This window comes from Aptenodytes patagonicus, chromosome 5 (genome assembly GCF_965638725.1).
Source record: "Aptenodytes patagonicus chromosome 5, bAptPat1.pri.cur, whole genome shotgun sequence".
NCBI lineage: Eukaryota > Metazoa > Chordata > Aves > Sphenisciformes > Spheniscidae > Aptenodytes > Aptenodytes patagonicus.
The window spans coordinates 19,501,529-19,529,092 of record NC_134953.1 but is presented as its reverse complement, the minus strand read 5'-3'; the positions used below and the strand labels follow the sequence as shown (position 1 = coordinate 19,529,092).

At 48.5% G+C, this 27,564-nt stretch overlaps 1 protein-coding gene across 2 annotated transcripts; it reads left to right on the top strand.

Moving 5' to 3' along the window:
• The first annotated feature begins 552 nt into the window (after positions 1-552).
• On the top strand, positions 553-27,007 carry ITPRIP (inositol 1,4,5-trisphosphate receptor interacting protein). 2 transcript variants are annotated; one of them, XM_076338967.1, is made up of 4 exons: positions 553-854; positions 5,562-5,668; positions 18,836-18,894; positions 20,788-27,007. In XM_076338967.1, the coding sequence occupies exon 4, from the start codon at positions 20,801-20,803 to the stop codon at positions 22,448-22,450; it is 1,650 nt and encodes a 549-aa protein (XP_076195082.1). In that variant the 5' UTR covers positions 553-854; positions 5,562-5,668; positions 18,836-18,894; positions 20,788-20,800; the 3' UTR covers positions 22,451-27,007. The 2 variants fall into 2 exon arrangements, with proteins under 2 accessions (XP_076195082.1, XP_076195081.1); XM_076338966.1 differs by lacking the exon at positions 18,836-18,894.
• Positions 27,008-27,564: the final 557 nt, after the last annotated feature.

Below are 27,564 nucleotides of genomic sequence, written 5' to 3'. Positions count from 1 at the left end.
AATATAAGACAGTTGTTGCAATGCTGTGGAAAGTGGAAGGGTGCAATAAAGGGATCTATAGTTCCCCTAAATCAGATAGATGTTATTATGCTGTTGCTCAAACCTGGTGCCCTTAAGCTTTTTTGTGGAAGCGATAGTTGTTGAGCAAACTTACTTCTCTGCTAGATCTGTAAGAAGATGCCCTTTAACTGTAGAATGAGGGCAGTGCTGGAAAACACTTTTTAAATCCCTTACAGTGGCCTTTATCATTGGTTAAGTTAACCCTGCTGTGCCTCGGCTCCCTCACCCCTACAAGGAAACTAGTGCCACTTCTCTGCCTCGAAAGGACGTTGGGCAGATTCACAAGTTTCTACTTGTACCAGCTCTGAGCAGGAAAATGGTTCAGCGTCCCTGGGATCTGCTTCTTTGCTTTGATAAGAACTACAACCGAGGTTACGTGTTTCAGCTGCTTTCCTGACTCTCAGCCACGACCACCAGGAGGTCAGAATACATCCGAGAAGCAAAACGAGCGCATTTCCTCCCCGTCCCCGGTGCCCTTAGTACAAAACCATCTGGGAAGCTAATGGGGCAGCCGGGAGGGAGCTCAGAGAGCAAACTGCAGCCTGCCGGAGGATGGCTCGGCTCCTAGGGCTGGCGGGGGTGGTTTGAAGGAGGAGGGAAACAAAAAGCCAAAGGGAAAAGGAAACCCGCTCTGGCCAGGCTGGGCGGGCTCGCCTGCACCTCACCGAGCGGAGTCGCCGCGCTGCGGGACGCTCCGCCGCCCCGGGAAGCGGCCGCCGCCGCCCCGACACCCGCCGGTCTGCGCGGACCTCCCGCGGGGAGCGGCGGCCCCGGCGGAGCCCCGGCCCGGCCCGGTAAGTCTCGTCCGGAGCTGCGGGGACTCTGAGCACGCGGGGGGGGCGGCCCGGGGGGGGGATTTGTCCCGCTTCTCCGCGCCGCCGTCGTGGGAAGGGCTTTGCCCGTGTCTGCCGCGGCGGTTTTGGAGAGGAAAGCCGCAGGACTAGGTGCGGCGGGTGCCGGTGTCTGCCTGCCTGCAACAGGTCGCGTTGGTGTGTCTCTTTACGGAGTAACTTTGGCATTTTGCACTCTCCCCGTGTGTAAGTGGCTCGTCTTGGTGGGTATTCGGGCATCGGGCCGGATCAGGCCCCTGAGGCAGACTACTGTGCCCACCAGAGTTTCTACAGATCTTTCGGTTTTCCTCTCCCAGAAGCCTAGGCAGGAGCCAAGCGCAAGGAGCTGAAGGCAGCCTGCTTTCAGGGGCCCCCTTTCAGGCTGCAGCCCCCTTCAGTGGAGCGCATGGGGAACCTCAGCGGGATCGAGTCATGCTGAATAAGAGACCCTGCAGCCACCTCCTCTTGTTGGTGCCAACAGCACGGGGGACCTTAGGCCAGTGGTGATCTCAAGCATGTACAGTCCATGCAAAATGCATCATTGAGCTTTGCTGGGTGTTCAGTATTTACGTGGCTTGGGCTTAGTTTGTGACAAGACTTTTTTGCCTTTGTTCTGAGATACAGTATATCTCTCTAATGAGTACAGAGAGAAGGAGCGATGTTTTTGGTAGAGCTGCTATTCGTGTGTCTGGATGTCTTTTTGAAAGATGGCCAGTAGGTATTTGTAGCTCAAATCAGAGTGAGTCAGGAAGGGGATACTGGAAGTCATGGGCTGTAAAACTGACACACAGAACCAGAGCCTTGCTGGCCTTTGCATTTTCAACTTGGCAATCTCCCACTGAAGCAGTTCTCTTGGGACCTGCCATGTTAAAATCCTTCAGGAAAAGAGGACATGTTGCTATTGGTGTCTGTTATGTGGTCAGGTGAGATGAGCTCCAGCAGTGTCTCTAAGTGAACATTACTATTAATGTGTTTTTAATGAGTGCTATAGGCCTAAACCATACCCAGCGCATCTCCTTCAGGCATGAGTGTTTGGCCTGAGCTGCCAGGCAAGGACCTGAGCTGCCAGGCAAGGAGCACTTGGGCCGGAGAGCAGCTGTAGTACAGTATGGTTTGTTTTGTGAGGTTTTTGAGTTTGGTTTGGTGGTGATGATCATGCTCTTCTGCAGCTCTGACTTAAAGTGATTCTGTTTACTTTCATAGACATCTGCTTTTAAAACCTACTGATTCCAGTTTTCCTTAATATACTTGAAAGGGGTTTCTTCAGTCCTTGAGGAAAAGCAGAGCATGGAAATTAGGAATAGAAACTTAAAGCCTTCTCTTCAATCTTGTTTTCAGCACAATAGACGCTTCACACTGCTCCCACATGGGAAATGCACATATTAAGTGTGATTGCCAGAGATGTGGAGAGAGGTGAGTTGATTTGCCAAAGGTCGGAGAGCCAGTGTCAGTACTGGGATCAGCCCTGAGGGCTGCTTGGCTCCCAGCTGGTAAATGACACTTTTTTGTTGTTGTTGTTGTTTGCATGGCTCGGGTGTGCAGAATGCAGTGATCTGTGTTTGCACCAGTGGCATCTGCAAGGGAAGAAGCAACCTGTGCACACCAAAGGTGGTGTACCTGTTTATCAAGAGCTCAGGCAGTGCCCCTCCCCACCTAACTGTCTTCCTCCTTTTGTTGCTTGGAGCATGACAATATACTAAGAACAGCCTTCCCCCCGGCCGCCCCCCCCCCCCCCCCCCCAAGTCAGACTAAATAGCCCTGGTCGGGGACTGGGGGACTTTGCTTTTCCTGAGTGATTGTTTTGGGCCGTCTGGCGACTAGGGCCACCAAAGCTGCATGTCCTGCTCCCGTTTTGTTTTTTGTCGGTTCTCCCCATGGCAATAAGGACTCCCGCGTGCCTCTGCTGCACGGCGGGTCTAGGGGGATGCCAGTGCTTGTGATCCTCCTTACGTGGCAATGAGTAACAGGGGGAGGGAATCTGACCCACAGAAACCTAACATTGGTGTTCCATGAGCTGATCTAACTAATTTCCAAGTTTGTTTTTCAAGGAAAAACTGTATGTGTTTCACAAGGACAATTTTAGGCTGGCTTTTGACTGTCTACCTGCTGACTGTTGTTTCAGTATCTTGGAGCTTGCCTGCAAATAAATTAATGCAGATAGTGCGATATCAGGAAACACACTTAGTGGATTGTATTGTGGCATACTGTTATTTTTTTTGTTGCTGATAGCTTAAATCAGTTCCCTGAGTGCAGTAGGTACACAGCAAAAGGGGTGGCTTATTTTTCTAGTTGTATGGCTTTCTCCTGCCACATCTGCATCCCCTCTAAAACAACTGTCCTGGCAAAATTTAGCCTAAATTCAGCCTCTGTCAACAAGGTGAACATTAAGAAGCAGTTGTTCTGGGAAGCACTGATATGAACTCCGTGAAGAGTCTGCACGAGTCTCCCTGCTGTCCTGCACGCTCTGCTCCACAGAATTGCAATTGCAATCCATAGCAATGGTGCAGTGGAGAAGAAAGCTGAAAAAAATCTTCTGGCTTATTCTCTCAGATCCCCTTTAAAATGGGCTGTTGGATGGGCCAGGTCTTTCTCTCCCAAGTGTTATTATAATCCAGTTACACTGGGAAAAAGCCAGTTTGCTGCCGTGTGGCATACTTTCCATCTGCACATGTAATTGCTGGGTGGTGGAGAGAGGTAGAGACTCTGGTTTTCAGGCGGGAGGAAGGGAGCATGGCCAGGGTGTGCGCTGCACGGCATCATCATGTGCCCAACTATGAATTCCAGGTTTTACAGGGATGTGGGCTCACCTGTGTAAGCAAAACCTTCTGCCCATTGACCCCTCAGCGTGGCCGATAGGAAGGGAGGCAGGTAGCCAAGCTCCGAGCAGCTCGAGGGACGGAGAGCTGGCCCAGGGGTGCAGCTGCAACAGGGCTCTTTTTTTAGCTTGTTTTGATTTCCATGCACATGTGGGCCATGCGAAGTTGGCTGAGCCAACCTTGACCGGCAGTTCAGCAAAACAAACAGGTTTTACTGCCACGACCTAAAGGCCAAACTAGCTGCTGAGCTTCACTGGAGCAGGGGCAGGTTTGATTTCTGGCATGGAGAGGAGGTTCTTGTATAGGGCTGACCCACAACAAACACTGTGCTGTGTTGCTTGGACTGCCTCTGAGGGAGCGAGAGGAGGTTTGTGCTAACATATGAGGATGCAGCGCAGATGCACCCACTGCTGAGAGGGACCTTCTTGTAGTGACCTTAGAACATCCCCTAAGGTTCAGCCAAGGTTTCTTCAGCATCTATACACATGTATTAGAGGGAGACCCTGACTTAAACTCTCTCTTTTGAGATTTAAGAATTATTTTAACAAGTGAGCGCATATAAGTCCCGTAGCAGAAGTTCCTGCACAGCACTTCATATCTCCTTTCCTCCAAGCAGAAGCGCCTGCTGTACTTAACTGGCCCTGAGCCACCACGTGACCAGGCATTGCAGGCCCTGAAGGCTAACAAACATCCACTGGGATATTACAGCATGGATCCAGACCTTTTGGGATTGCGGTGTCTTGCTCCTGTGCTCGGCAGTCTGTGCTGCTGCTGGTAGTGTCGTGGCGCTGGTTGAGCAGAGGCACAAGCAGCCCTGCAGGCTGTGAGGCGCTGGGAGGTCAAGGCAGAGCCTGTTTGCCCAATTTGCCCTCACAGTTGAAGATGGAAACAGAGAAGTGAAACTGTACACACGGTCTGGTCAGAGCAGGTATGTGGGAGGAGGGAGGGTTGAGCCATCCCCTCCCCAACGGCTGCCAAAGTGAAGGTGTTCAGGAGAGCAAGGATGTGTCAACCTAATATCGAGCCCTTAAAGGACCCAGATCCAAAGCCCAGCTCAGCCCGCGGAAGGGCTATTCATGATTTCGTCATCCTTTGGATCAAGACAGAGGGTTTGAAGGAGTGATCATGGCTGGTAACAAGGGCGGTGGATTCCTGTTCCCCAGCCCACTTGTGCGCAGCTGGGTAACATCTCCTTTATCTGCCTGCAACCAGCTTGTCAGGCCCATCCACTCCTGCTTCTGCTCAGAGGACTTCGCTTTGTTTCCTGTTTCACACAAAATTTCTTAACTTCTCTCTCCTAAAATACGGTAGTTTGTCTTTTGTGGTTCTGTGTTTCACATCTTCCTGTATGCTCTTTGACTTATTTCCTGCCTCTTCTCCTGTGTTTTCTGTTTATCACATTAGCTCTCTAAACCCAGCTCCCCACGCAAGTATTTCTACCTCACAAGCTGCTTACAGCAGCTAGATGCCTTTTCTGAGACAAACCAATCCCAGACAAAACTGTCCCAGCCCTTGCACTTAGGCAGCTGCTAATTTGACCCTAATCCATTTTGAAAGGAGAGGGCTGGTGTGTGAGGATGGAGTCAGAGGAGGGAGGTCCTCGCTTGCCAGTATGTCTGCAGCGCTGACAGACCCCTGGTGTGATTTGCACGATTTCCCATGGGAGAAGCAGCATTTCAACTCTTCCCTGATCACTTCAAAGCTGATTATTTCTGGTTTCTTGAGCTTTTATGATCACTTTATTAGGTAAGGGGGTGAGTTAATCTCTCTTTTAATCAATCCGTAATTTAGATAACTGCATTATGTACCCATCTTCTGCCTGAACTTCCTCATTCGTTCTCTCTGTGTTTTGCAGACTTCCTGGCTGTGCTTCAGCGGTGGGTGACTGAATATAGCCTTCTCTGCATCACAGTGATAGTACTAATGTGAAGTTTAATGAGCACCTGCAAAGTCGTGTAGCAGGTAAGTGCTCCGGGGGTCATTCTTCCTTCCAGATTTGATGTGATTTTAAAAAGCTTCTTGATGGGCTCTCACTAGGAGATCTTGAGCCTTGCGGCAGAAATGCCGGAAGGAAAGTGGTGTGGCTCATATTTTAGTAAACGTTCCCAGCCGTGAGGGTCAGACAGCGCTTGCAAAGCAAAAGTAGCAATATTGTGAAGGTTTAATTTGGAAATGGCTTCAGTTTAGAAGATCAGTGTTAAAAGCCTCTGTCTTTGGGCATTCAGTATAAAACTGCTTTTATCTGACTGCTTGGTACAGTTGGGGTCTAGTCAGAGTGGTGGCAGAAGGGAAGCAACAGGTCCAAGCTTTGCTGACAGCAGCTACTGTTGCATTTGCTGCTCTGCAGGAGAACTTGCCAGAGGTACCTTACCCAGATTGGGCAAGCACTAGATTCCCCCTCTTCCAGGTGTTAGAGGGAGAGCAAAGGCCTGGAAGTGCCTGGACAACCTCCTGATGATCAGGGGTGACAGCAGAGGCAGCTGGATTGAAGGGAAATAGTGGCTTTTACAAGTCAGCAATGTGTAGAGTTTCCACATTTGTACAAAAAGCCCTGAAAAACCTGCTGATAGCAGAACTGCCAGGTGAAACCCAGATGTCTGGCAGTGCTGCTCTGTGACCGTGTGACAGGAGGCTCTGCGGATAGCAGTGGTGGCAAGGAAAGAACTGGAGCTGAGGGAGTCACCAGAGCAGCAGTCCTGGCTGCCGCAATGTCCTGCTACAGCTCTGGGTACCTGTTACTTCATGTACTCCACATGATTTTTTTTTTTTTTTTTCTTTTTCTTATTTATTCTGGATCTGCATCTGAGTTGGGTGGTGTCTGTCCCCTTCTTGTTATCCCATTCAGTTCGAATGGCTGCTCTGCTCTAGAAAAGCTCAGCTCACAGCGTTCCCTGGCATGCTCTTCCAGCCAGCCCTGATCAAAGCTGTGAGAGCTGGCCCATTGCCATCTTCCTGTGTGTAAATGAAACTCTTTCCCCCCACCATCTTTCATTATTATCCCTCTTCCAGAGGCAGGTTTTTCTGGCTGATCTAGCATATTATTTATGTCAGTGATATTTGCCTCAAGGCAGAGATGCTTTTTCAGCATTTACAGGGAAAACATCTGATGCACCCTACTGCCATGCATGGGGCTTGGAAAAACCAAGCATAGTGTTGGCAAGGATGAGGACCATTGAGGCCAACTGTTGCAGAATTTAAGCCCTGTTAGGCAGAGTCTCCCAATTCATATGGTTATTTCAGTTGCCTGGCAAAGGAAAATATACTGTTCCTTCGCTTTCGAAACCAGGGGGAAGAGCACGTAGAGAAGGTTCTTGCACCTGAGCAGAAAAGTGACATTAGCTATAAGGTGTCAGCTGAGCCACCTGTGTAACCAACTGCATCTTTCTCTGGGTTGCCTCAAGGGATGGTGGGCGCTGTCAATTGAAAAGAGAGAGTTTGTGGCCAAACCCAAGTGAAAACAATGAAAATCAGCTTCAGAGTGCCTTGCTTCCAGTTCTTCCAAATTGCAGAGGATTTGGTGATGCTTGGTGAGCACCTGACGAGGAGTGGGAGCAAATGGTTCCCACGCTGCCTGCAGGGAGGGAGGTAGCTCACTAAGACAAGATACCGCCTGTATGTGCCAGAATCCCAGCAGGGCTTACAGCTTGTTTTGGAGAAAGCACATGCAGTCATAAGGAGACTTTCCTACAGGTAGAGGTAGTTAAGCAGTAGTCTAGACTGCCTTGGGAAGCAGAGATGGAGATTTGCTGGAAGCTTTTCAGAAGAAAGTAGACAAAGACTTGCCAGAAACCATCCAGGCACAGTGTAGGCCATGCGTGTAGGCAGAGGGAGGAGACTGTATTGCTTTTTCAGACTTCTTTTTTTTCCCTATTTTTTTAAGCTCTTGTAGAATATTAATACATACCAGAGATGGAGCTAAGGAGACATTCTCAAACTTAAACTGTGACACTTGATGTTCACAGTATAGTGCTTCCCAGAGGAGCTTGTGTGTGTCTGCTCCCAAAATGCTTAGATCCTAAGCTATTTCCTCCTAGATGTTCAGGTACCTGACTGCCACTGGTTTCAGATGAGAGTTTGATTTCTAAAGGTGTCTGGAGATTTAGCAACCAAATACCTTGGGACTGTTGGAAATGCGAGAGAAGACGCTTGGATTTTCTGCAGCACAGCCACTTCTGCACTGCAGATTGCAACCCATTCATGATAATTGAAGAAGACCCTTATCTTTTTCTCCCAGGCTAGTAGGGGCAAGGATGAGATGGGTGTCTGTATTTTGGGTAGCTGGAATCCATCAGCTGACCCGCCCCTACTGTAAGACACAGTGACATAAATTATCTGGCACACTAGGTGACTTAAGGACATAGAGCTCTACTGCGGTCCTACCTAGCAAGCTGGCTGTGCTCAGTCTAAGTATCATGGCCATGCTCTTCTGCAGCCAAAGTCAAAAGACTGTCTGAAGGTGCTTGGCTGACGTCCATGCCACCTCCTTGTTGAGCCATAGCTGCTTTATGCTCTTGGAACGAGTGCAGAGTTATGATCTCAAGCTCTGAAGGAGTTACAGGAAGAAACGTCAACTGAAAGGGACGTGTTTGCGTTGTAAGTCATCCACGACACGTGCTCACAGCTCAGCCTTGTATTTGCTGCTAGTCCTGGACACTTTCAGTCTCCCATGCAGAGCTGGAAGCTGTCTTTGCTCCTTGCTAAGCTAAACTCCTTGCCTGCTGCAGCAGAGGGGATTTTTGTGCCTGTGAGCAGGGGCCCCACAGCTATGACTCACAGTTCCCATTACGTTGTAACTTAGTCTTTAAGTGTGCGGAGAGGCTGTCCCTTGGCGTTCAAACAAAGCCTTCCTTTGTTGTGCTTATGTTATAAAGGAAGCAAGCGTATGTGTTCACCCCACACATCCCAAATGAAAACCACGTGGCTTCACAGCCTTAATATGTGTGTCTGGTACTTTTGCTACAGCAGTGCATGTTACATCGCTGTTTTCCCATTGAGTCTTTTCAGAGTTTTTCTTCACAGCATTCAGTTTACAAACTCTTCAGAGAAGGAAAGAGCTTAAAGATGTTTTCTTTTGTTGGTAAGCAGAGGGGACTGAGCAAAGAGCACATGAAAATTATTAAATATGGGTGCATGTGGCAATAGGCTGGTCTCTGAGTCATTCCCTTGGGTGAAAATGGCTCCGAGTTGGTGGCCACGGGTGCTGAAAGGATGAACTTCATGGAAATATTGTATGGAAGTGGGACAGTTTGTTTTCTTGTATGGCTTTGTTTTTTTCTTCTGATTTTTATTTATTCAAACTCATTTTGAAAAGCAGGGTTAGCCAGCAGTACTCTACAGCCAACATATTTGTGTGCGTTCGTGTCTCTTGGCAGTTTTTAGGTTTATGACTAGTAAGCCAAGACTGGGCTTACTGCTTCCCAAAGCATTTGTGTTGTTTCTCCTGCTCTTTTCTAGAGCCACCAGGTAATGAAGTAAGAGGGCCTGCAGATGCTGGCATGCAATGCAGAGTGCCTCTGCTTAGATCAGGGAGTCATCCTAGTGAGAGTCAAGGAAACAGGGCATTGCAGTAAAAGTGCTCAATCTTGCCCTCTCCTCCTTCCACACCCTCTACCCATCCCTGCAGGGGCTTTCACAGTCTGTTGGGGTTTTTTTACTTTATTTAAGGAACTATATTGTGTTTTATAAAAAAAAGCTGGGATTTCAGGCAATGGAATAAAGCATTGCTTTTCGTTTCTGTGGTGACATTTTGGCTACAATAGCCAGCTCTTAAATACTGTTCCTGCCCAACTGTTTGAATACAGACAGCTGTAACTAGTTAGCAAAACAATAGTCCAATATCACACAAGCCTCCAATCCCATCCAGTGTTTTTGAGTCCTGTTTAAGCAGATACTTGGGCCTGCAGGTCTCCTGACATAGCAGTGTGACTTTGTCACTGAGTCAAGACTGTGACGGAGTAGAAGGTCTCAGATCAACCAAATTCCTAGCCTGCAATGACAATTTCTTTTTGCTGTGTTTTTGTTCAGTGTCTCAGTGTGGAAGTGTCTGGCAACTACTGTGCATGCTACTGTCTGTAATATGTAAGTGCTCATTGTTACATGACTGAAATGGGACTTCACAGTTTCACAAGTAAAACATAATCATTCTGCAAGTCATGTCTGAGCTGTGCCAATATCCACACATGCTCTTCTTAGATGTGCTGGAGTGGTGTGTCCCTGCTGGGAAATCAACTTTCTGATAATGTTTCCACCAGCCCTTTTCATACCGAAGCATTCGTTTCAATGGACGTACAACACACAGTTAAGTTGGATGTGTAGTGAGGTAGGGCATATGCTTACCTTAGCATGAGGAGAGTCAGAGTAACCACTACCTGATTTAACAACACTGGTGTGATTTTTCTCCACCTTGTTGAGAACTAGGCAGGTAAAAGGAGGGCAGATTTAAACAAACATCTTGGCAATTGAACCCTTTTTGTATTCTCGCCACCTTTCCCTGGGGTGACTGCCAGATTAGATCAATAAGCCATGGCTGCCTGCATGTGCAAGGGGAGGTCATGTGGCTGAGAGGGTGACAGCCAGAATGTGTCCCAGCGTGAGCATCAGGTGGAGGCCAGAGAGCATCTGTGCGGTGACATTGCTCCATATCTTGTGGTTGACACTATCAGGTTTTTGGTAAAGCAGCAGGGGGTTTGCGTCCATCTGTGCTGGTGAAAGATTGTGCAAGGGAACAACCAGCTATTGCCTGGGCTCCCATCACATTGGGTTTGAGGGGGAGGGAGCTGGCAAGGTTAGTAAGCCAACCTTTTTTTTTTTTTTTCCCTTGGTGTGTGTCTTTTCTCCTCAAAAACAAACAAACAAAAAAAAAAACCCCAAAAAACCACCCTGGAAGTTCCATCTACTCCAGTTGTTTTCCTCACAATTAACAGACAGAATTTATTTGGCTTAAAAAGCCAAGCTGTTCCTGGCCAGGATCCTACCACAAGAGCTCAGTACATGGGTGGGAGCCACATGCACACTTCCTACCTTTCCCCTCCTGCCTCCCTTGCAGCCAGCACTATGTTCCAATTTGTAAAACCGCTTCTCAGCTGTAGCAGGGGGAACCCGAGGCACTGCACAGACTGCCCACGTGCTGCTTGCTGACAAGAGCTGAGCTGGCTTGCACAGTCAAAAAGCAAAAAAACCACATTCAGGCAGTGGGCAGGATGCTGAGTAACACACTTCTCACGCTGTTAGCTTTGTCTCCTGGTCTCCATGGGCACCCCCTCTTGGGTCCAGCCTTACAGTGAGTAAACAGTGAGTGTTTTGGGGGCATGACGTGGTTCTGCATTTATTTAGCAGTTGTAACAGCTGTCCTTGATGGTGGCTACCAGCTTCTGGGGCAGGAAGAGGGGGCCAGAATCATGTGGCGTGATACCTGTATGCACTGAGAAATAGTGACAGAAATACCCAGATAAATCCCCCACTTGCTGATGAAACTGAAAATCTAACAGGTGCCACATCTCTTTGGGTTTTGGAAAAGAGCCCTAGAAGGCAAATAACTCCTTTTGAGCCAGAAAGAAAACTTTGTACTGTCTAGGCTTTGTGGGAAGGGGGCCCATGGGATTTTACGATAACATCTTACAAATGCATCTGTGTGCAGAGAAAGCTGAGGCAGGAGGGGAGGACCTCTGAACATCTTGAGTGCTGCTGCAAGAAGAAAAGAAACAATCTGTCCTACTTTTACCCACAGTGGCCACTGGAAAGTTAGGGGTTCAAACTGCAGCAAGGGAGAGTTAATGAGGCATGAGAGAAAGCTTCCTGTTGGCAAAGGTAGTGAATGACCAGAAGACATGAGAGAGACTCCCTGTCCTTCCCAGGGCAAGTCAAGCACTCCTCTGCTTGGAGAGATGCTGGCAAAATCACTCCTCATTTGGACATGGGGCTGCACAGTAGCATCTGCCTCCAGAGCAATGTCAGTGCCGCTCACATGCTTATCCACCCCGAATCTGCCTGTCCATGGGAAGGGAGGGCTACCTAGTCCTGTACACAGGATGAGCATCAGCATTTCCTTGGAAATACCTGATCTGGTGACCCCGGGAGGAAAATATTGCTTCCGAAAGTCCACAGCAGACCTGTTGGGCAGGATGTCCTACTCGGGCTGCACAACTGACCCCGTTGGCAGTGCAACAGGCTCGGGACAGGATGTCCACGGATGTTACGAAAGGCTAACATGTTCTCAAACAGCAAAACAATAGTTATCAGGCAAGTGACCTTGTCCAGCTGCTGTCCTGTGGCCAAGCAGCTAATCTGGGGTGGGGCTTCCAGGTGTGTTTTAGAAGGCAGTTGCTCTGCCATACCTGTCTTGTGTAGTCCTGAGCAGGCCAGCTGGCTTGTTCTGGTTTTAAGCATGGCTGTGGTACCAGTCTCAACATCCAGACCCCTGCACCTCATGTGTTGGTGCATTCGGTCCTTTCCACTGGTGGCTTTGGTAGGGAGCCAAAGACAGAGCCTGATCCCACTCGGTGCTGAACCAGCTCTGACTGTGCTGGCAACTGGAATTTGGTACTTCGTCTGTAGCACTAATTTAATGCTCAAGAAGACAAGTCAGAGCATGAGTTACAGCTGCTGTGGCTGGAACTGTCCTGTCCCTGTCGGTAGTTCATCACACCAACACAAGCTTAATTCATAGGGGGTTAAAGAACAGCACAAGCTGGTGTCGCTCAGACTCTGTATTGCATTTTTGTGGCTCCCAATTTTCTTGGCTGGGCTGTGTGCGCTGCAGCTGACTGTGTGCTCAAGAGATGGGAGAGCAGGAGCCTATCCTGGCTGTTCCATGGTGCATGATCTCTGGGTGGGCTGCACTGGGTGCTGTCAAAGCTGATGGTAGAGCAGGAAGTGGGGGGTCTTCATGGCTTTGTATGGGTCTGGGGACATGTTCTCACTGCAGCAGTGGCATCTTCGTCCTGGAGGGTACAAACCAGCTGAGGATCCTCATCTGAGCCTCTGGGCTCTTGCTGCCTGTGCCAGGTGAAAACTAGGCAGGATCACATATGCTAATGCATACATAGTGGGATGGGAACGGTAGACTGGTGCAATAAACCCTTAGTCACCCTGGGGTGTGTTTCAGTATGTGGGCTCTGAGCGTTTGCCTCGGCTATAAGGGCCCTCCAGCCCCCCTGAGGGTCCAGAGCCTCGCCAGCCCCACCTTGCTGACTCAAGTGAACATGGAAACTCTTGTTTTGAGATGCAATGCTTCAGCATGATGTCTCCTAGGAGCTGGCTTAGCTGGCAGCGTCCATCACACTGGGGTGCTGGATAACCTGTAGGCCTCAAAAAACGTGGTGCTGACCTGGGAGGAAACCTCACTTGCTTCTGGTCTGAAGTTCTTCACCAAATGGGACTCTTCCCCTGCCCACCCCAGAAAGTACGTTTTCAGTAAAAATGGTCTCAAGAACAAGACAGGTTTGAGTGAAGTCCTGCCAAAACCAATTCCTCAAGTCCTGTGAAAGCCCAGGTCAAACCTGCAGAGCAGAGCATTGACCTGAAAGCAGCCAAGTGATGAGGGCAGCAACCTCAGGGGCTGGGAAGGAGACCAAAGCTTAGATTACTGTTACTCCCTCCTGAATTTGGAGGAGAGCCTTCAACAGAAGTTTCTGTCATCATGTAATCATGTAAGTGATCAGACTCTAAGGGCATAGACGTGTGCTCTGTTTTTTAAATATGTGCATATGAAATTAAAACCTGAACATTTTCTCATTCTTCTCAGTGCAAAAGAGGCAAAATTTGAACAATTTCCCAGCAACTAATGGCAGACCAGTCCGATATCTTCACCAGGGTATTGCTCTCTCTAGTGGTACCTTCGTCTTTTTCTGTGAACATCCATCCAACACGTCTCTATTCCTGAAGGTTTTACATGTAGCAGCTGGAAGGAAAACTGCCCTCATCATCTGTCCTGAGCCAGCAAAGGCCTTTCGATTGCTCTGTAAACGTTGATGGGGAGATGGTGGAAAAACAGCAGCATGGTGTGGGGTTGACTAAATAAAGTGCATCTTTCCAAGTTTTTGGCAGGAACAATAATACTGGCATGCATCTCTGCAATTCCCATTTCTTTTTCATTGTGCATGTTTCTTGCAATTCAGAGCTTCTAGTCCCCAGTAGGAGGAAACATACTTTCTTTCTGCTGCAGCCAGGCATACCTCTGAATAGCTGCAGAGGTGGCAACAGTATTTGCAAATTGGAGAAGGACATAGTGCTTTACAAAGGGCTTTCAGCAAACTTTTTGTCTTGACTAGGTCTTCATAAATGCAGCAGAAGCATTTTCAGACTATACACTCAAAGGCCAAAAGGCAATTTGTTTTCTGTTATAGCAAGGGGAGTAATCATGGAGCTCCCAGAAGCTCAGCTATGAGGGAGTATGGCTGGGCTGGGCCTGAAACCTCTGGGCTTGAGATTCACATCTTCCCAGTAAGAAAGTCCCAAGTGCAGGTTAGTGGCTGTTCTGGGCTGTTAATCTCTTCAGTCAAAACAAGCAGCGGAGTCCTTTCCAGACCTCAAGGACCTTCCCAAAAAGACTCTCAGAAATCATATTTGTTCCCATGAAAGTTCTGGTTTCAAAAACTTGGCAGCTTTCAATGAAAAAAGCTCCCAACCAGCTGTAGTTTTTATCATCTCTTCAAATCGCCTCTTTTCTTGCAGCCTACCAAAGAAAAACACAGTGTGGCAGCTACCTATTCATAGCCAAATCACGGGAAGCAATCGAGTGTGTCATAAATGACGTCTTGGCGTATTCCGGTGCATTACTGAATGGCATTCAGTGGCTTGACTTGGGTTTTTCTAATTTAAGAATCAAAGCTTCAGCTCACTCCTATTTGGTTTATTGCTGAACACCAGCCAGAGCGTGTTTTGCTTCCCATGATTCAAAATTTAAGAGAATAAAAAGGTAGAAAAAAATACAGCTGTATGAGGAACTCTTGAGGAAAGAAAGGGACTGTTAATGAAAGGGAAGAGAAGATGGAGGGTTATCTGAGCTCAGAGCACATGAGCAGCCTACAGAGACAAGTTGCAAGCTGCCATTTAAATCTCTTTCTTTCCCTTCGCCAGACTGAGCAGGAGGCAAAAGGGTCTGAAGCTGCTGTGGAAAAGGGTGTGAGGAAGGCTTGGGGACATCAGAAGTTGAGCACATTTTAACTGGAAGGGATGGGATATTGTTACGGCTTTGAGCATCATTGTTTCTACGAAGGACTTTGCTGCTCATGCAGGGAAATCCCCTATGGCAGGGTGGCTGGTAGGAAGGGGGAGAGCACATACTGCCACAGGACAGTGGCTGTCCCAAGTCAGCCCACACGAACACCAGGTGAGCTCTGTGATGCTCCCAGGTGAGGAGGAGGTCTTCAAGGCAGAAGCTGAAGGTAGAGCGGAGCTCTGCCCCTATGCCACATAAAACACCACTGAGCAAATCTGCTTGTGCTAGCGTGCACTGCAAGCACTATTCATCTTCAGGGCTGACTACAGTCAGGAAACAGTGTGATGGCTATTTTTATATTGTCTTGCAATAGTCTCTTGTCATGGTTTAACCCCAGCCGGCAACTAAGCACCACACAGCCGCTCACTCACTCCCCCCTGGTGGGATGGGGGAGAGAATCGGAAGAGTAAAAGTGAGAAAACTCGTGGGTTGAGATAAAGACAGTTTAATAGGTAAAGCAAAAGCTGTGCACGCAAGCAAAGCAAAACAAGGAATTCATCCACTTCTTCCTATGGGCAGGCAGGTGTTCAGCCATCTCCAGGAAAGCAGGGCTCCATCACGTGTAACGGTTACTTGGGAAGACAAACGCCATCACTTCAAACATCCTCCCCTTCCTTCTTCTTCCCCCAGCTTTATATGCTGAGCATGACGTCATATAGTATGCAATATCCCTTTGGTCAGTTGGGGTCAGCTGTCCCAGCTGTGTCCCCTCCCAGCTTCCTGTGCACCCCCAGCCTGCTCGCTGGTGGGGTGGGGTGAGAAGCAGAAAAGGCCTTGACTGTGCAAGCACTGCTCAGCAGTAATGAAGACATCTCTATATTAGCAACACTGTTTCCAGCACAAATCCAAAACATAGCCCCATACTAGCTACTATGAAGAAAATTAACTCTATCCCAGCCAAAACCAGGACATATCTCCATATGATTTTCCTTCCAGGCCACTTGTGCAGGGACCCAGGTAGTGCAGATGATACGGAGACAGTTACTGCAGATTTGCAGGCACAGCAAGTGCTGGTTTGCAGAGCTCAGCACCAGTTTTTCAGCTTAGGGGGCTTCATTTGTGCTGGTGAGGAGCTCCAACTCTGCGTTTGCTCCAATGCCAAGGGGCTGAGCATGGCTGACGAGTCAGGTCTCACCTGAGGGACCATTTTCTGAGCTCCAGCCCATTTCCTCTCCAGCCTTTGGTGTGGCTGGCACTGCCCAAATGTGGCAAAGGAGAATAGTCTTTTCCAGTGGCAGTTTTGAGGCAAGCCTCTGGGCAGACTCACCCCTTGGTTTTTATGATGTGTATGCAAGAGGATTTCAGGCAGCTCTCAAAATCCCCATGCAGAGGGTGCTTTCCAGCCATCACTTGACCTTAGGCAAGCCACTGCCTGGCTGTGTGATGGCTTTATGTGCCTGTGAGCTTCATGCGCTGCTTCCCTTTCCTTGCAACATGCTACCTGTAACCATGCTCCAGGCAAGCAGGTGAACCAAACATTACTGAACCGCGCAGCAAAGGGCTTTCAGATCAGCTTAGTGTGAAAGCTGCCCTCCTTCTGCATGTGTCTCCATGGCACCAACCTGAACTGCATGATAGCAGTGTCATCTTTCCCCTTCCCCTCTTGGGGCTCCCCGCATCATCCAGGACCTGCTGTGGGGCTGATCAGGATCCTCTAGCCAGGGACGCTGCTTCAGACTTGAAAGGATGAGGCCTAACTTGCCTGGGAGCTGAGGGTGGAGGGCTACAGGTGCTCTTGGTGAAGCCTTTGAACATACCAAGTGCTGCAGGATGCAGCTGATCGTTGTTTCTAATTGTGCAGCAAACGATCTGCTGCTTTTATCTCTCTGAGCCCTCACTCTGCAGCTGGAGACTGGGATGGTGCCTGCCCCCTCACTTCCCAGGGTTGTTCAGAGCGGTCGTTAACCTTAAAATCGGTGAAGCACCCAGTCACTGAAGCAGAGTGCCGCAGAAAAGCCCAGAAGGAAACTAATTCTGGTGCTAGGGTCGGGTTTGAACAAGCAGCATCACGTGCTGGGCAGTGAGCAGAGATGGAGCTTTGCATAGGGACATTGGGGCTTCATGTACCTGCTTGCTCCCGGCCCTCCTCCCTTCCCTGAGCGGCTTTCCTCGGCCTCACTGCTCCTTTCCCTGCTTTGTGCATGTGGGAGCACAAGAGGTGGGGTCTCTGCTCTCTCACCCCAGGGATGCCCCAGCCTGGGGAGCAGGGCAAGGGCAGGCTCGGCTGCTCACGGACACGGCCTGCCTGTGATGCGGTGAGGACCACAGTGCCCTCCCTCAGTGGGGTCTTTGGAGCCCTGGGACTGCTGCAAGAGGGTCAGCAGAAGGTAGTTAGATGTAAGCCTGTTACCAAGCCTAGACATTGCCTGTGTTTTGAATGGGAAAAAACTGGCAGGGACAGAAATCTGGAAAAGGTCAAAGATCACTTTGGGAACTTGCTGTTTAAAAACTCATGAATACCTTTTTTCTTCCTTATGCTTGAAATGTTGCTAAATTGGATGCATAGATGAAATAATGATGTTTCTCTTTCTTAGTCTCCAGCTTGGAAACATTTGGACTCTCTCCCTCTTCCCCACACAAAAGCTGTCTCAGCCAGACCAGGCATAAATATTTTTATCAGACTGAAATTGCTTGGGCTGAAGTTAAAAGCAAGGAAAAAGAGCGGCCTTTGTTATGGGGAAGGCTGGACCGCCCTAGCAGGCAGTGCTACTGGTTTCACCTGTGTTATTTAGTCTTTCCATATTAGCCAGGAAAGCTGTGTCTGATGAGGTGTGGGAATGCTCTGCCTGTACCACCCTTGCTGCTGTCAAGGCCAGGCTCCGCCGACCTTGGTCACTGAGCATGATTAACCTTAAGCCTTAATTGGGGTTAAAGTTTGGCTTCATTTTCTGGTGCGAATAGCTGCAGTAGCAAAAGGGTGGTTTTGACCAGGAAAACTTCCTCTGTTCAGGCTGGAAAACGGACATGCCTCTTGCAAATTCATGTGACCTGAGGATGTTATCACTTCCAGTTTTCATCCTGACTCTCTTCCAGAGGTTGATGCTTGTAGAGTTTGCTGGGGGAAAAGGTTGTGTGCGTGGTTCCTAACCTACTCCTGCAAAATCAGCTGGGGTAGCCTAGACTATCAGTGTAACTTAGAATGAATTGAGCTGATCCGGCCAGTGATGGACTTGCGGATGCCTGGCCTAACCCCTTCTGCTAGCAGGGCTTTGGGGCAGGTAACCTTTGGAAGCACTGTGTCCATGGGCAGCTGGGCATGGGATAGTCTTGAAGGGTACAAGAAGATCCTAAGGAAGCTGACTTCTTTCAGCCTTATGCATCTAAGAAGTAATCCGGTAACAGTAAAACATCTCATCCGCAGGGACAGAGGTCTAGCAGGGCAGAGCAGCAATGTCGTCCTGCTCAAGACTGCAAGAGGAGGCATCTGGCCCTTGGCCATGTTATTTTTAAGCTTGGAAAGCACACGTGGTCTGCAAGAGCGTAGTACTAAGGAAAGGAACTCGCCAGCGCTTCCTGCCCTGCCCCGGCAAACTGATAAAGCCCTTTGCAATGCAGGGTGACCCCAGTTTATTTTTAAAATGTGGCCAGGCATGGAGCTCACAGAATAACTGGAACACCCAGCTTTGGGCATTAATTCAGCTTTAATTAATTGCCTGATGAATTAGAGAGTTAATGTGAATGTAAAAGAGAGTTAATGTAAATGTAAAAAGGACAAGAAAGGCCAGCAAACCATCTCCAGAGCAATGTCTGTGTAAGGACATGCATCTATGCATGTACCTGGGATCTAAAAAAAGGGTAGTTAGTAAATGTTACAGAGGGAGGGGCACTTAGCGTTATCCTGAGCACCATGTGAATTTTTTTGCTGCTTGGACAATGCATCTCAATCCTGTTCTCTTCCCTTGTTATTCCAGTCCCAGCTCTCTTGTAAGCAAAGATAACTGCATGACGAAGGATACAGTTCCCATGTACAGTAAGTGCTCACATTGAGGAAATCTAGGTTCCTGCAATCAAAAGCTAGCAGTTTGTTGTGCAGTAATGATAACAAGGCCCACTGGGATGGATCTATCTTTATTGCATGCCCTGTGGAGGCATAAATTTGATTGCCAGAGACTTTCTCCTCCTTGCCCAGACGCTGGGACAGCAGGGTTGCTGTGGTACCAAAACATGCTGGGTTCAGGCCAGGAAGGAGCTATTGCAGGAGGAGAAAATTACAGCCCTCAGCTCCCGGTGCACACATGGTGCCTCACGATCTCTTGGCTCTCTGTGAAACAGCCTCATTCCTGCAGCAGGATGAATTGGTTTGTTAGGAATGAGATTACTCCTTCTGGTTTGATTGATTAGGTATTTTATGGGTAGACTTTGTAACAGAAACCCTTTTCCCTCAAACACATTTTTGAGGCATTAAAGGAGCTGCGTTAAAATGTTCCAGCTGGAAGAAGAAATACCCCTTCTTGTCCGTCTTGTCCTTCTGATCTCCCTGTGCTAGGACTGAGGGGTAATGTTGCTAGAAAGAGGGACTGGTGAGCTTGCCACATCCCAGCAGTGGGTGACAACCACAGATTGTCCTGCCCTGAGCAGGTGCTTGGGATCTTGATACATGATCCAGAAACAGAAATGCCACCTGGGACGAAACAGCCCAGGCTTTAGCCTGGGCACCCTCTGGCCCAGATCTCTGGGAGGCCTCGTCAAATGTCCCAGCAGTGGGACCGTGTCCCAGAAAGCTGGGAATTAAATTCTTTCATCATGAGCCCCATGGCATGGAAAGCTTTATTAAGTGTGAGGTCCAAGCAGCAGAGCCAGTAACCATACAAAGCAACTCCAAAACACCATAGCAGTCTCAGTCATGCCAAGGGCCTGTGCAAGGGGTTACACGTGGGACTGTTGCTGGCACATGGCTGCCTGCGGCAAGCGCAGTGACACCAGGACCCGGGGTGTGTTGTCACAGCCACGCTTAAGGTTACTTCAAAAAGGAGTGAGCAGCTGCAAGCACAGCTATTAAGGGGGTGCTTGGGGAAGATGGCTTAGATCAAAGCCATCGTGTTTACTAGTGTCTTCCACACATTAATAGTGAAGTAAGCACCAAAAATAAACAAACCGATGCTTTTAAAACCACTGGGTTAAAGGAAACCCTTTCCAGTTTAGCAATCTTTCTGTCTCTGCCCTTTTTCCAGGGACCACAGTCATTAGGCATCTTGGGGGCGGGAGGGTTTACCACAGCCTGATCCTGATGGTGCTGACAGGCAGGAAGAGCTTTGCCTCTAGTGCCTGCTTAGAAGCACAAAACCACGCATGCTTGTTCCCACCCAGGTGCACATAACCAGCACTGGCAGCGAAGATTGCTCTAATCCAAGCAGGCTGTGTGGGTCCCCAGACATGCTTTACATGGAAGGTGGCCAGGACAGCCCTGCCTATGCCATTGCCACGTCTGCAACATTAGCCTTCTGTTGAGGGAAAGCAGTGGTCATCTCCAGCCCTGCTTTTTTACATCTGGGGAAGTCCTGCCTGCTTCTTTGCCTTTCTCTCCTGAGAACTTTAAAGGAGGGAGGAAGGGCATGCCCTCCCACACTGCCCCAACAGCATCACAGTGGGTTGACAGTAGCAAGCGCCTTCACAGTTCTGTTCTTCTAAGTTAATTTGATAAGAGGACACTTTCATCCTCACTATCTGCTGATAAAGTCTCTTTAGGAAGCTTGGTTGATAACTTGCAGGAACAGGCACGTGCTTAGGAGCTTCTAGACTCAAGCAGTTTTTTCAGGGCTAGAAAGGATGCCAAAGCTTTTATTCATGGGGAGTTTCTTTCATTTTTCTTCTTGAGGGAACATACTCCGAATTGTGGGTCATTCTGCCTTTCTTTCTCTTCCAGGGAAGGAACTGCCATGCCCATGGGAATCTTCCGCGTGTGCCTAGTGGTGATTACAGCTATTGTCAACCACCCGCTCCTCTTCCCTAAAGAGAATGGCACTGTCCCCGAGAACGCGGAAGAAATCATCCAGAAGATGAAGGAGCGGGAGGAGAGCCTTCGGCTGGAGCAGTTGCGCTTGGAGCAGGAAATAGCAGACCAGGAAGCCACACAGAAGGCACTGGAGAAGGCTGCAGAGGTAGTGGAGGAAAGCAAAGAGGAAAAGGTCCGATGGGATATGTGGACTGCCCTTTCCATGGTCATCTTTCTGCTGATCGAGCTCTGGAGGCAGGATTTCCAGGAAGGGAATTGGCAGGACACAGGAGGAGAAGAGGATGACATGGCTGTCCTGGGGAAAGCATTTAAAGGAGTGGCCTTCCCTGACAAGGCTGTCTTGGCCAGCTTCTATGAGAAGCGTATCCTGGGTACCACTGGAGACATGGCCAGGATGCGGGAGATGGTGGAAGGCTTTGCAGATGACCTGCTGGAGGCCTTGAGGAGTGTTTGTAACCGGGATGCTGACATGGAAGTGGAGGACTGCATGGGTGTGGGGAGCATGTATGAGAATTGGAGAGTGCGTAAACCTTTTGTCTGTGATCTGATAGTGCCTTTTGCCCCCCCAGAGCCATACTGTTTCCGGTCCCAGACCTGGTGCTCTGGCGACTGTTTTCCCCCCGATGAACAAGGTTATGGCACTATCAAGGTATGCAGGGCAGATGAGGATGTGACAGGTTGCATCTGTGACAAGACTAAACTAGGGGAAGATATGCTGTGCCTCCTCCATAGCAAAGCAAATACTACCAGGCCCAGCAGTGAGATGGAAGACCTCCTGTGCTTCAAAAATACACAATATCTGGATGCCGACCAAGTCATGAAGTGGTTTCAGATCGCGGTCACCAAGGCCTGGAACAGAATCTCCCACAAGTACGAATTCGACCTTTCCTTCAGCCTCCTGGACTCGCCAGGAGCCCTGAAGATAAAATTTAGGTCAGGGAAATCAATTGCCTTCAACCTCACCCCTGTGGTGCAGTATGAGAACTCTGACGTTTACTTCATCTCTCATTTCCCTCGGAGGGGCCTGGCAGCAGACCTCCCCTCCAGCACTCACTGGTTTCTCACCTTTGCAGTGTATGAGAGGAGGTTCATCCAGCTGGTCTCCAAAACACTGCCTGCTAACGCCTGCCATGTCAGCTGCCTTCAGATCCTCTCCTTCCTCCATGGGAAGCAGTGCAGCCTCACAGGTCCAAGTGGGCTTACCAACTACCACCTGAAGACAGTGATGCTGCATCTCCTGCAGGCACGTCCCAGTCAGGACTGGGCCCCAGAGAAGTTGGAGGCCCGTCTACAGGACTTGCTGAAATTCCTGGAGAAATGTTTGCATGAGAAGAAGCTCTACCACTTCTTCATTGGCAATGGGAAGGTACCAGCAGAGCTGGGCTTCCCCATCATATTCCAGAGGGCTGAGCCTCTCAACCTTTTCCGTCCCTTTGTGCTACGCAGGGACGTTTACAGGAAGACAGTGGACACGTTCCATGAGATGCTCAGGAACATGTCTGCACTGATAAATGAGTACACGGTGCACATTCCCCTTGCACACACCAATGGGATCCATAAGGATTCCCTTTAACCAAAGCCAGCAGGAAAACACTTGTTCCTCTAAGCACAAGTCCAGAGGGCAGCTTTCCGAAGCCTCCTGGAGACAACCGACTTCGCCAGTACAGCTTCTTGTCTGCAGCTGAACCGGTCCTGGGCCATGGTTTCTGCAGTAGGGGAGAGGGGATGGGGGGAGGATAGGGAGAAACTGGAAGACGTGGTATAAAAGTAAGTTTCTGCTCCACTGGTGTGCTGGCTGGGTTTTATGCAGCTAAGAATATATTTTTCTATTGTGCCTCAGTCACGCTACAGTGGTGGTGAGCAACAAATATGACTAATTTATTGAGATGCCTGCAATGCAAATGGTGGTGGTGGCCAATACTTCATTTCCTTTGGAAGGGGGAGATAAGAAAAGGGTGGAGGAATCAGAGACAGGATTTTGGGATCGCAGGAGCCTGTCTGCTTGCAGACAGCAGGAGCTCTGCGACCAATGGGAAGTGCAACATAAGACTCGGTGCTGATGTGAGGAGGAGGGTCATGCACAAGACCTGGACCAGATGGAGATCCTTAAATCAACCACAGCTCTTTAATCGAAAGGTAACTGTAGTTATAAAAAAAAGCCTTCTTGATAGGACTTGCAGCAGTACTTTAAATGGCTTGTCCTGTCCTTCAAAAACACCCTTGCACCCTGCACGTTTCTTCTCCCTGGGGAGGATGTAGCAGAGCAGGCAGCAGGGTCTGTGTCTTCAGACCATCTCATTCAAGTCTTCTTCCATTTTCTTCATGGTAACATGGCTAGTGGGTTATATTCCTGGCCATTTTCCATAGATAAATGGACAGGAACCTTTTTTACCTTAGATAAAAGAGAAACACCGTTAGTGGGTTCTGGTGTTTTGGTTTATTTGTTTGTTTTCCTTACCTCGGGGCAGCAAGGCTGAGAACAGCCAAGAGAGAAAGGACTGCTACAGGTTATGCTTTCATAAAAGAAGCAGTTCTTCAAAATTATCCTGTAATGAAGCCAATCTCAGCAGTCCGGTAGCAGGAGGGAACAATCACCCTCCAAATGAGAATGTGACTCTTCCAGCATGGTTTTAATGAGGCCAGGGCCAGCAGGATGGCTCTGAGTTAGGAGGAGAGGATGAAAGAGGTGCACATGTAGCAGAGCTTGGCAGCGCTGTCTCTGCAGCTGCCTTGTGGTCTGTGTCGCATCACTTCTGCTCCCAGATACCCAGGCAAAAGCTACCTTTTTGCCTCTATATAGGTCTTCCTCAATCCTTTTAAAGACTGCTGCTCTGATGAGGTTCTGAGGAGCTGCTGCTAGCAGACCATAATTTGCTGAGCTGGGAGCACGATGGGGAAATGACAGCTTCTGCAGGCTTTCAAGCCAGGTGGGAATCTCGAGGCATGTGCTAAAAAACAATGCAGAAATGGAGATGCCTGAACTCCCTCAGGAAGCAGCATGTTAGTGCTGTGCCAGTGGGCTGCCCAGCCCTGGCGAGGTGGCTTTGCTGGAGGAGAGGGCTCAGTAGCTCCTCACCCTCCTTCGTGTGCTTCGTGCAGGATCCAAGCCAGGGCCTCAGTGCAGATGTGCTTTGTGCTGGTCCCAGAGGCCTGGCCTCCAGTGCTAAGGGGCCTTTCCTACCATTTTCTTACACTAGGATTTCCTGCAATGTTTTACACCAGGGCTTCTCTGAATCCTGTTTACAAGAGGGTAGTTGTTCTGGGTGGTGAGACCCATCAGGGATGATATTACCATGACTCCACAGGTCCCTTTTTATCAATCCTCTCTATCACATGCATCAGAGAGAAGATTTAGTCCTGTATCACTACTGGGGACAGCATACAGCATGAGGCTTATTATCCAGCCTGGTAAGCAAACTCTCCATAGACACGTCCTCTCTTCCCTTTTTCTGGTAAAAACCACTTCACCGCTTCCTTGATGTCTGCTTTTGTCTGTCCCTCCACCAGTGAGGGACATTTCATGCACAAAGGCAGAGAAAGCTGTAACTCCCATTTCCACACCTGGTTTATAAGAAAGCAGAGGTGGGGACAGGGAACTCTTTGCTCAAATTGCTGCTCCCCTTGGCTTTTATCATCATAGCTACAGGGTGGTTAAGTAATGTTTCTGAGCAGAAAGTAAGGGGTAGGAAGCAAAATGGGAGAGAAGAGGCTGGTGGCTCTTTTCCTCCTTGCCAGTAGGAAAGAGTCTTGGATCATCAGTGCTTGCTTCAGCATCCTTGGCGATGAGTGCCTGGGAGACTGCCAGGGCCGGCAGAGCAACAGGGCAGGACTAATTGCTAACGCTAATGAGTGCTGTAAGCCCCTGGCTTTCATTAGTACAACCAAGCAAGCCTTCCCCAGTAGAAAAGAGGGCAGGAGCAATCTCAGGGGACATGACAAGCAGGTAGTGACAAGCAGAGGTACAGGGAGGGTGGGTGAATAGTGGAGCCTGGAGGCTACATTGGAAGCTGTGTAAGTTGTTTGCAAACCCAAGCAATTTGCCATTTTTACCTGCCCAGGTTTACTGCACACTGCCTGTAGCAGATCCAGCTTTGCATGGGCTGTCGGCAGGCAGGTCATGCTGAAGCAGTTGTGGTCAGAGTTGCTTCTAAATGTGTTCCCAACCCAACCAGAGAGAAATAAAAATTTCTCTGCCATTTCCTGTCAGGAGTCTAAATTTAGCCTGTCCAAAGAACAGAAACAAATTTGTGACCCAGGTCTCTCAGGAAATGACATTCAGGGTTGAAAAATAACTTTTATATAAGGTTGAGCAGGGGGAGGATGAGAAGAAAAGGCTGTTGAACAGAATAAGGTAACTCCCCTGTTAAAATGTCAGAACAAAGCTTTGTAACGCCAGTCCCACAGGCTTGTAAACATGCCTAAACTCGTCTTTACACAGCTCCGAATGCTGCTGCTCAGACTCAAAGGGAACCTAAACTGATAAGTGGATTGAATCTTTTGTTCTTCATTTTCTGTATTTGTGTACCTGTTCTCTCTTAAGCCCAAACTGACCCTGAAGTGTTCTCATGGGGTTTAGTTGAACCCAAGCTGGAGCTGAACCAAGGAATTTCTGGATTTGATTCCCCTGAAAGCACATTGCTTGGCTTAATTTTCCTACATGCAATATGCTCATTTTGCACTGAGCACCTTTTAAGAGGTCTGTTCTGTGCATTTAGGCTGTGAGGGAACCCACTCATACCTGTCCGGGGGGAGAAGTGCTCTGTGATTATAAGCCATGCTCCAGTAAGCCTGAGGGTAGAGATCTTCTTTGCAAGCCATATACCAGTATATATACCAGAGGTATATACGTGTCCCATCAGAGGAGGTGTGGGTACACAGTGTTTCTCTGGATCAGACCTCTGCAGCGGTACAAGGAGGCCATGATGTGAGGCACATCATTCCTTGGACTGCCTTGTCCCTCCTGTATTAAATCTTGCCCACCAACTACTAGCCCTATCAGTAAAAGGCCACACTCACATTTCATAAAAAAGGTTTATAAGAGTTCAGCTCCATCAGCTCTCAGCCAGTAAAAAAATGTCCTAAGACTTTTTAGTGCTGCCCATGTTTAGTTCTACTTTGATTGAAGTCTGGCTGGGCATTCATAGGAAGCAGCTTTAAAGGGTGGGGGTGGAAGTGGGGTTTTGTGGTTTAAAGTGAATAACGTTCTTTTAAAACCTAACAGCATATGACACGAGTAACAAACATACAACATCTCTTTGGTAATGCCTGTATCTCTGTGAGAGATCCTAAGGAAGGGTAAACTGCCTGTCCCGGACCTCTTTCTTGTGTCTCAGTGCTGTTCTTGCTGTTTGCTAACCAAGTGAATCTAACAGATGAACTCCTGCTGCCTTCCGCTGGTTTCCAACCACTGCCTCCACCCTCAACTTGTGGTTTTAATATTTTATTATAGGCTCTGTCAAAGCAATGGAATTAGTGGCGGCTTGATAGCAGCCACTGATCTACAACATAGCCTCAGGAGCCATTTGCCTTTAGGAAATGTCTTGGTCTAAGGTTGTTACTGTTTTTCAGGAGCTGAATGTCTTCTGAGGGGAGCTGTTGGGGTATGTGGCAACCATAGAATATGGCTTCTCTCTCTCCAGCTTGCTCTGTATACAGGTCTTATGGGGGTATAAAGATGTATTTCAGCAGAGAGATCCAAAACTTTATCCAGTATCCAGTATTCAAGCAGCAGGATTTGGTGCTTGTTCACCAGACGGTTTTAATGCAAAGCCTTTGCAACGTTTTCTCTGTGGTGAAGAAATGAGACTTTACCCACTTGTAACAGCTTAGCTGCTGGTCATTGAGAGGTTAGTTCTCACAGGATCCTACATAGTAAATAGCTTTATTTATTACTTGTCTTTTTTTTTAGGATTGGGGGGTGTAATATGTTAGCTCAGAAGCAAAACTGTAGTATGAAGATCAACCCTGGCAATGCAGCTGAGATGGGCAATAAACCACAACTGTCCAAAGTAAGGTCTTCCTTGATTGACAATGCTGTACTCAAACCGCTGCTTTTATAGCAGGACACTGTTGAATTTGTATAGATCTTCTCATGCAGCTCTATTTATAATAAAGGAAGTCTTATACAAAATCTAAAGAAGTGTGAAGGCTGTTTTGTTTCTAGTTCCCCCCAAAATGTTTCTAGAGAGCAGAAGGATGGAGTGGGGATATGTCCAGTGCGATCCTAGCACAGTGAGCCCAATAGCAAGAATCCCTGTGATTTCTGACTGTCTGTACAAATTGTTCCAGAATAAGTGCAATGTGAACATAAAGTGGAATAGCTATTCCAGAATAATGCCAGGGATGTCAGACTTCCTAAGAATATGAATCCACAGGAATTCAAAATAATTATTCTGGATATCTGCTCAAAAACCACCCTTTTGTGGCAAGCCCTAAATATTGCTGGTAGATGTTGCCCTTATTGGCTGAACCAGAAATCTACCGAATTTCCAGTTCAGCTAGAGGAATCCTCTTTACCTGCTTGTTTTACAGGTATCCACAGCCAAGTTCCAGCAATCACGCACCACCACTTAGCCTCCTGCTTAACCCCTTTCCCTGGTTTAAGGGAATGGCACCTCCTTGTTAATATTCTAATGTGCTCTGGCTCTGGAAGGAAATCCAAAGCTAGGTATGAATTCATATAATAAA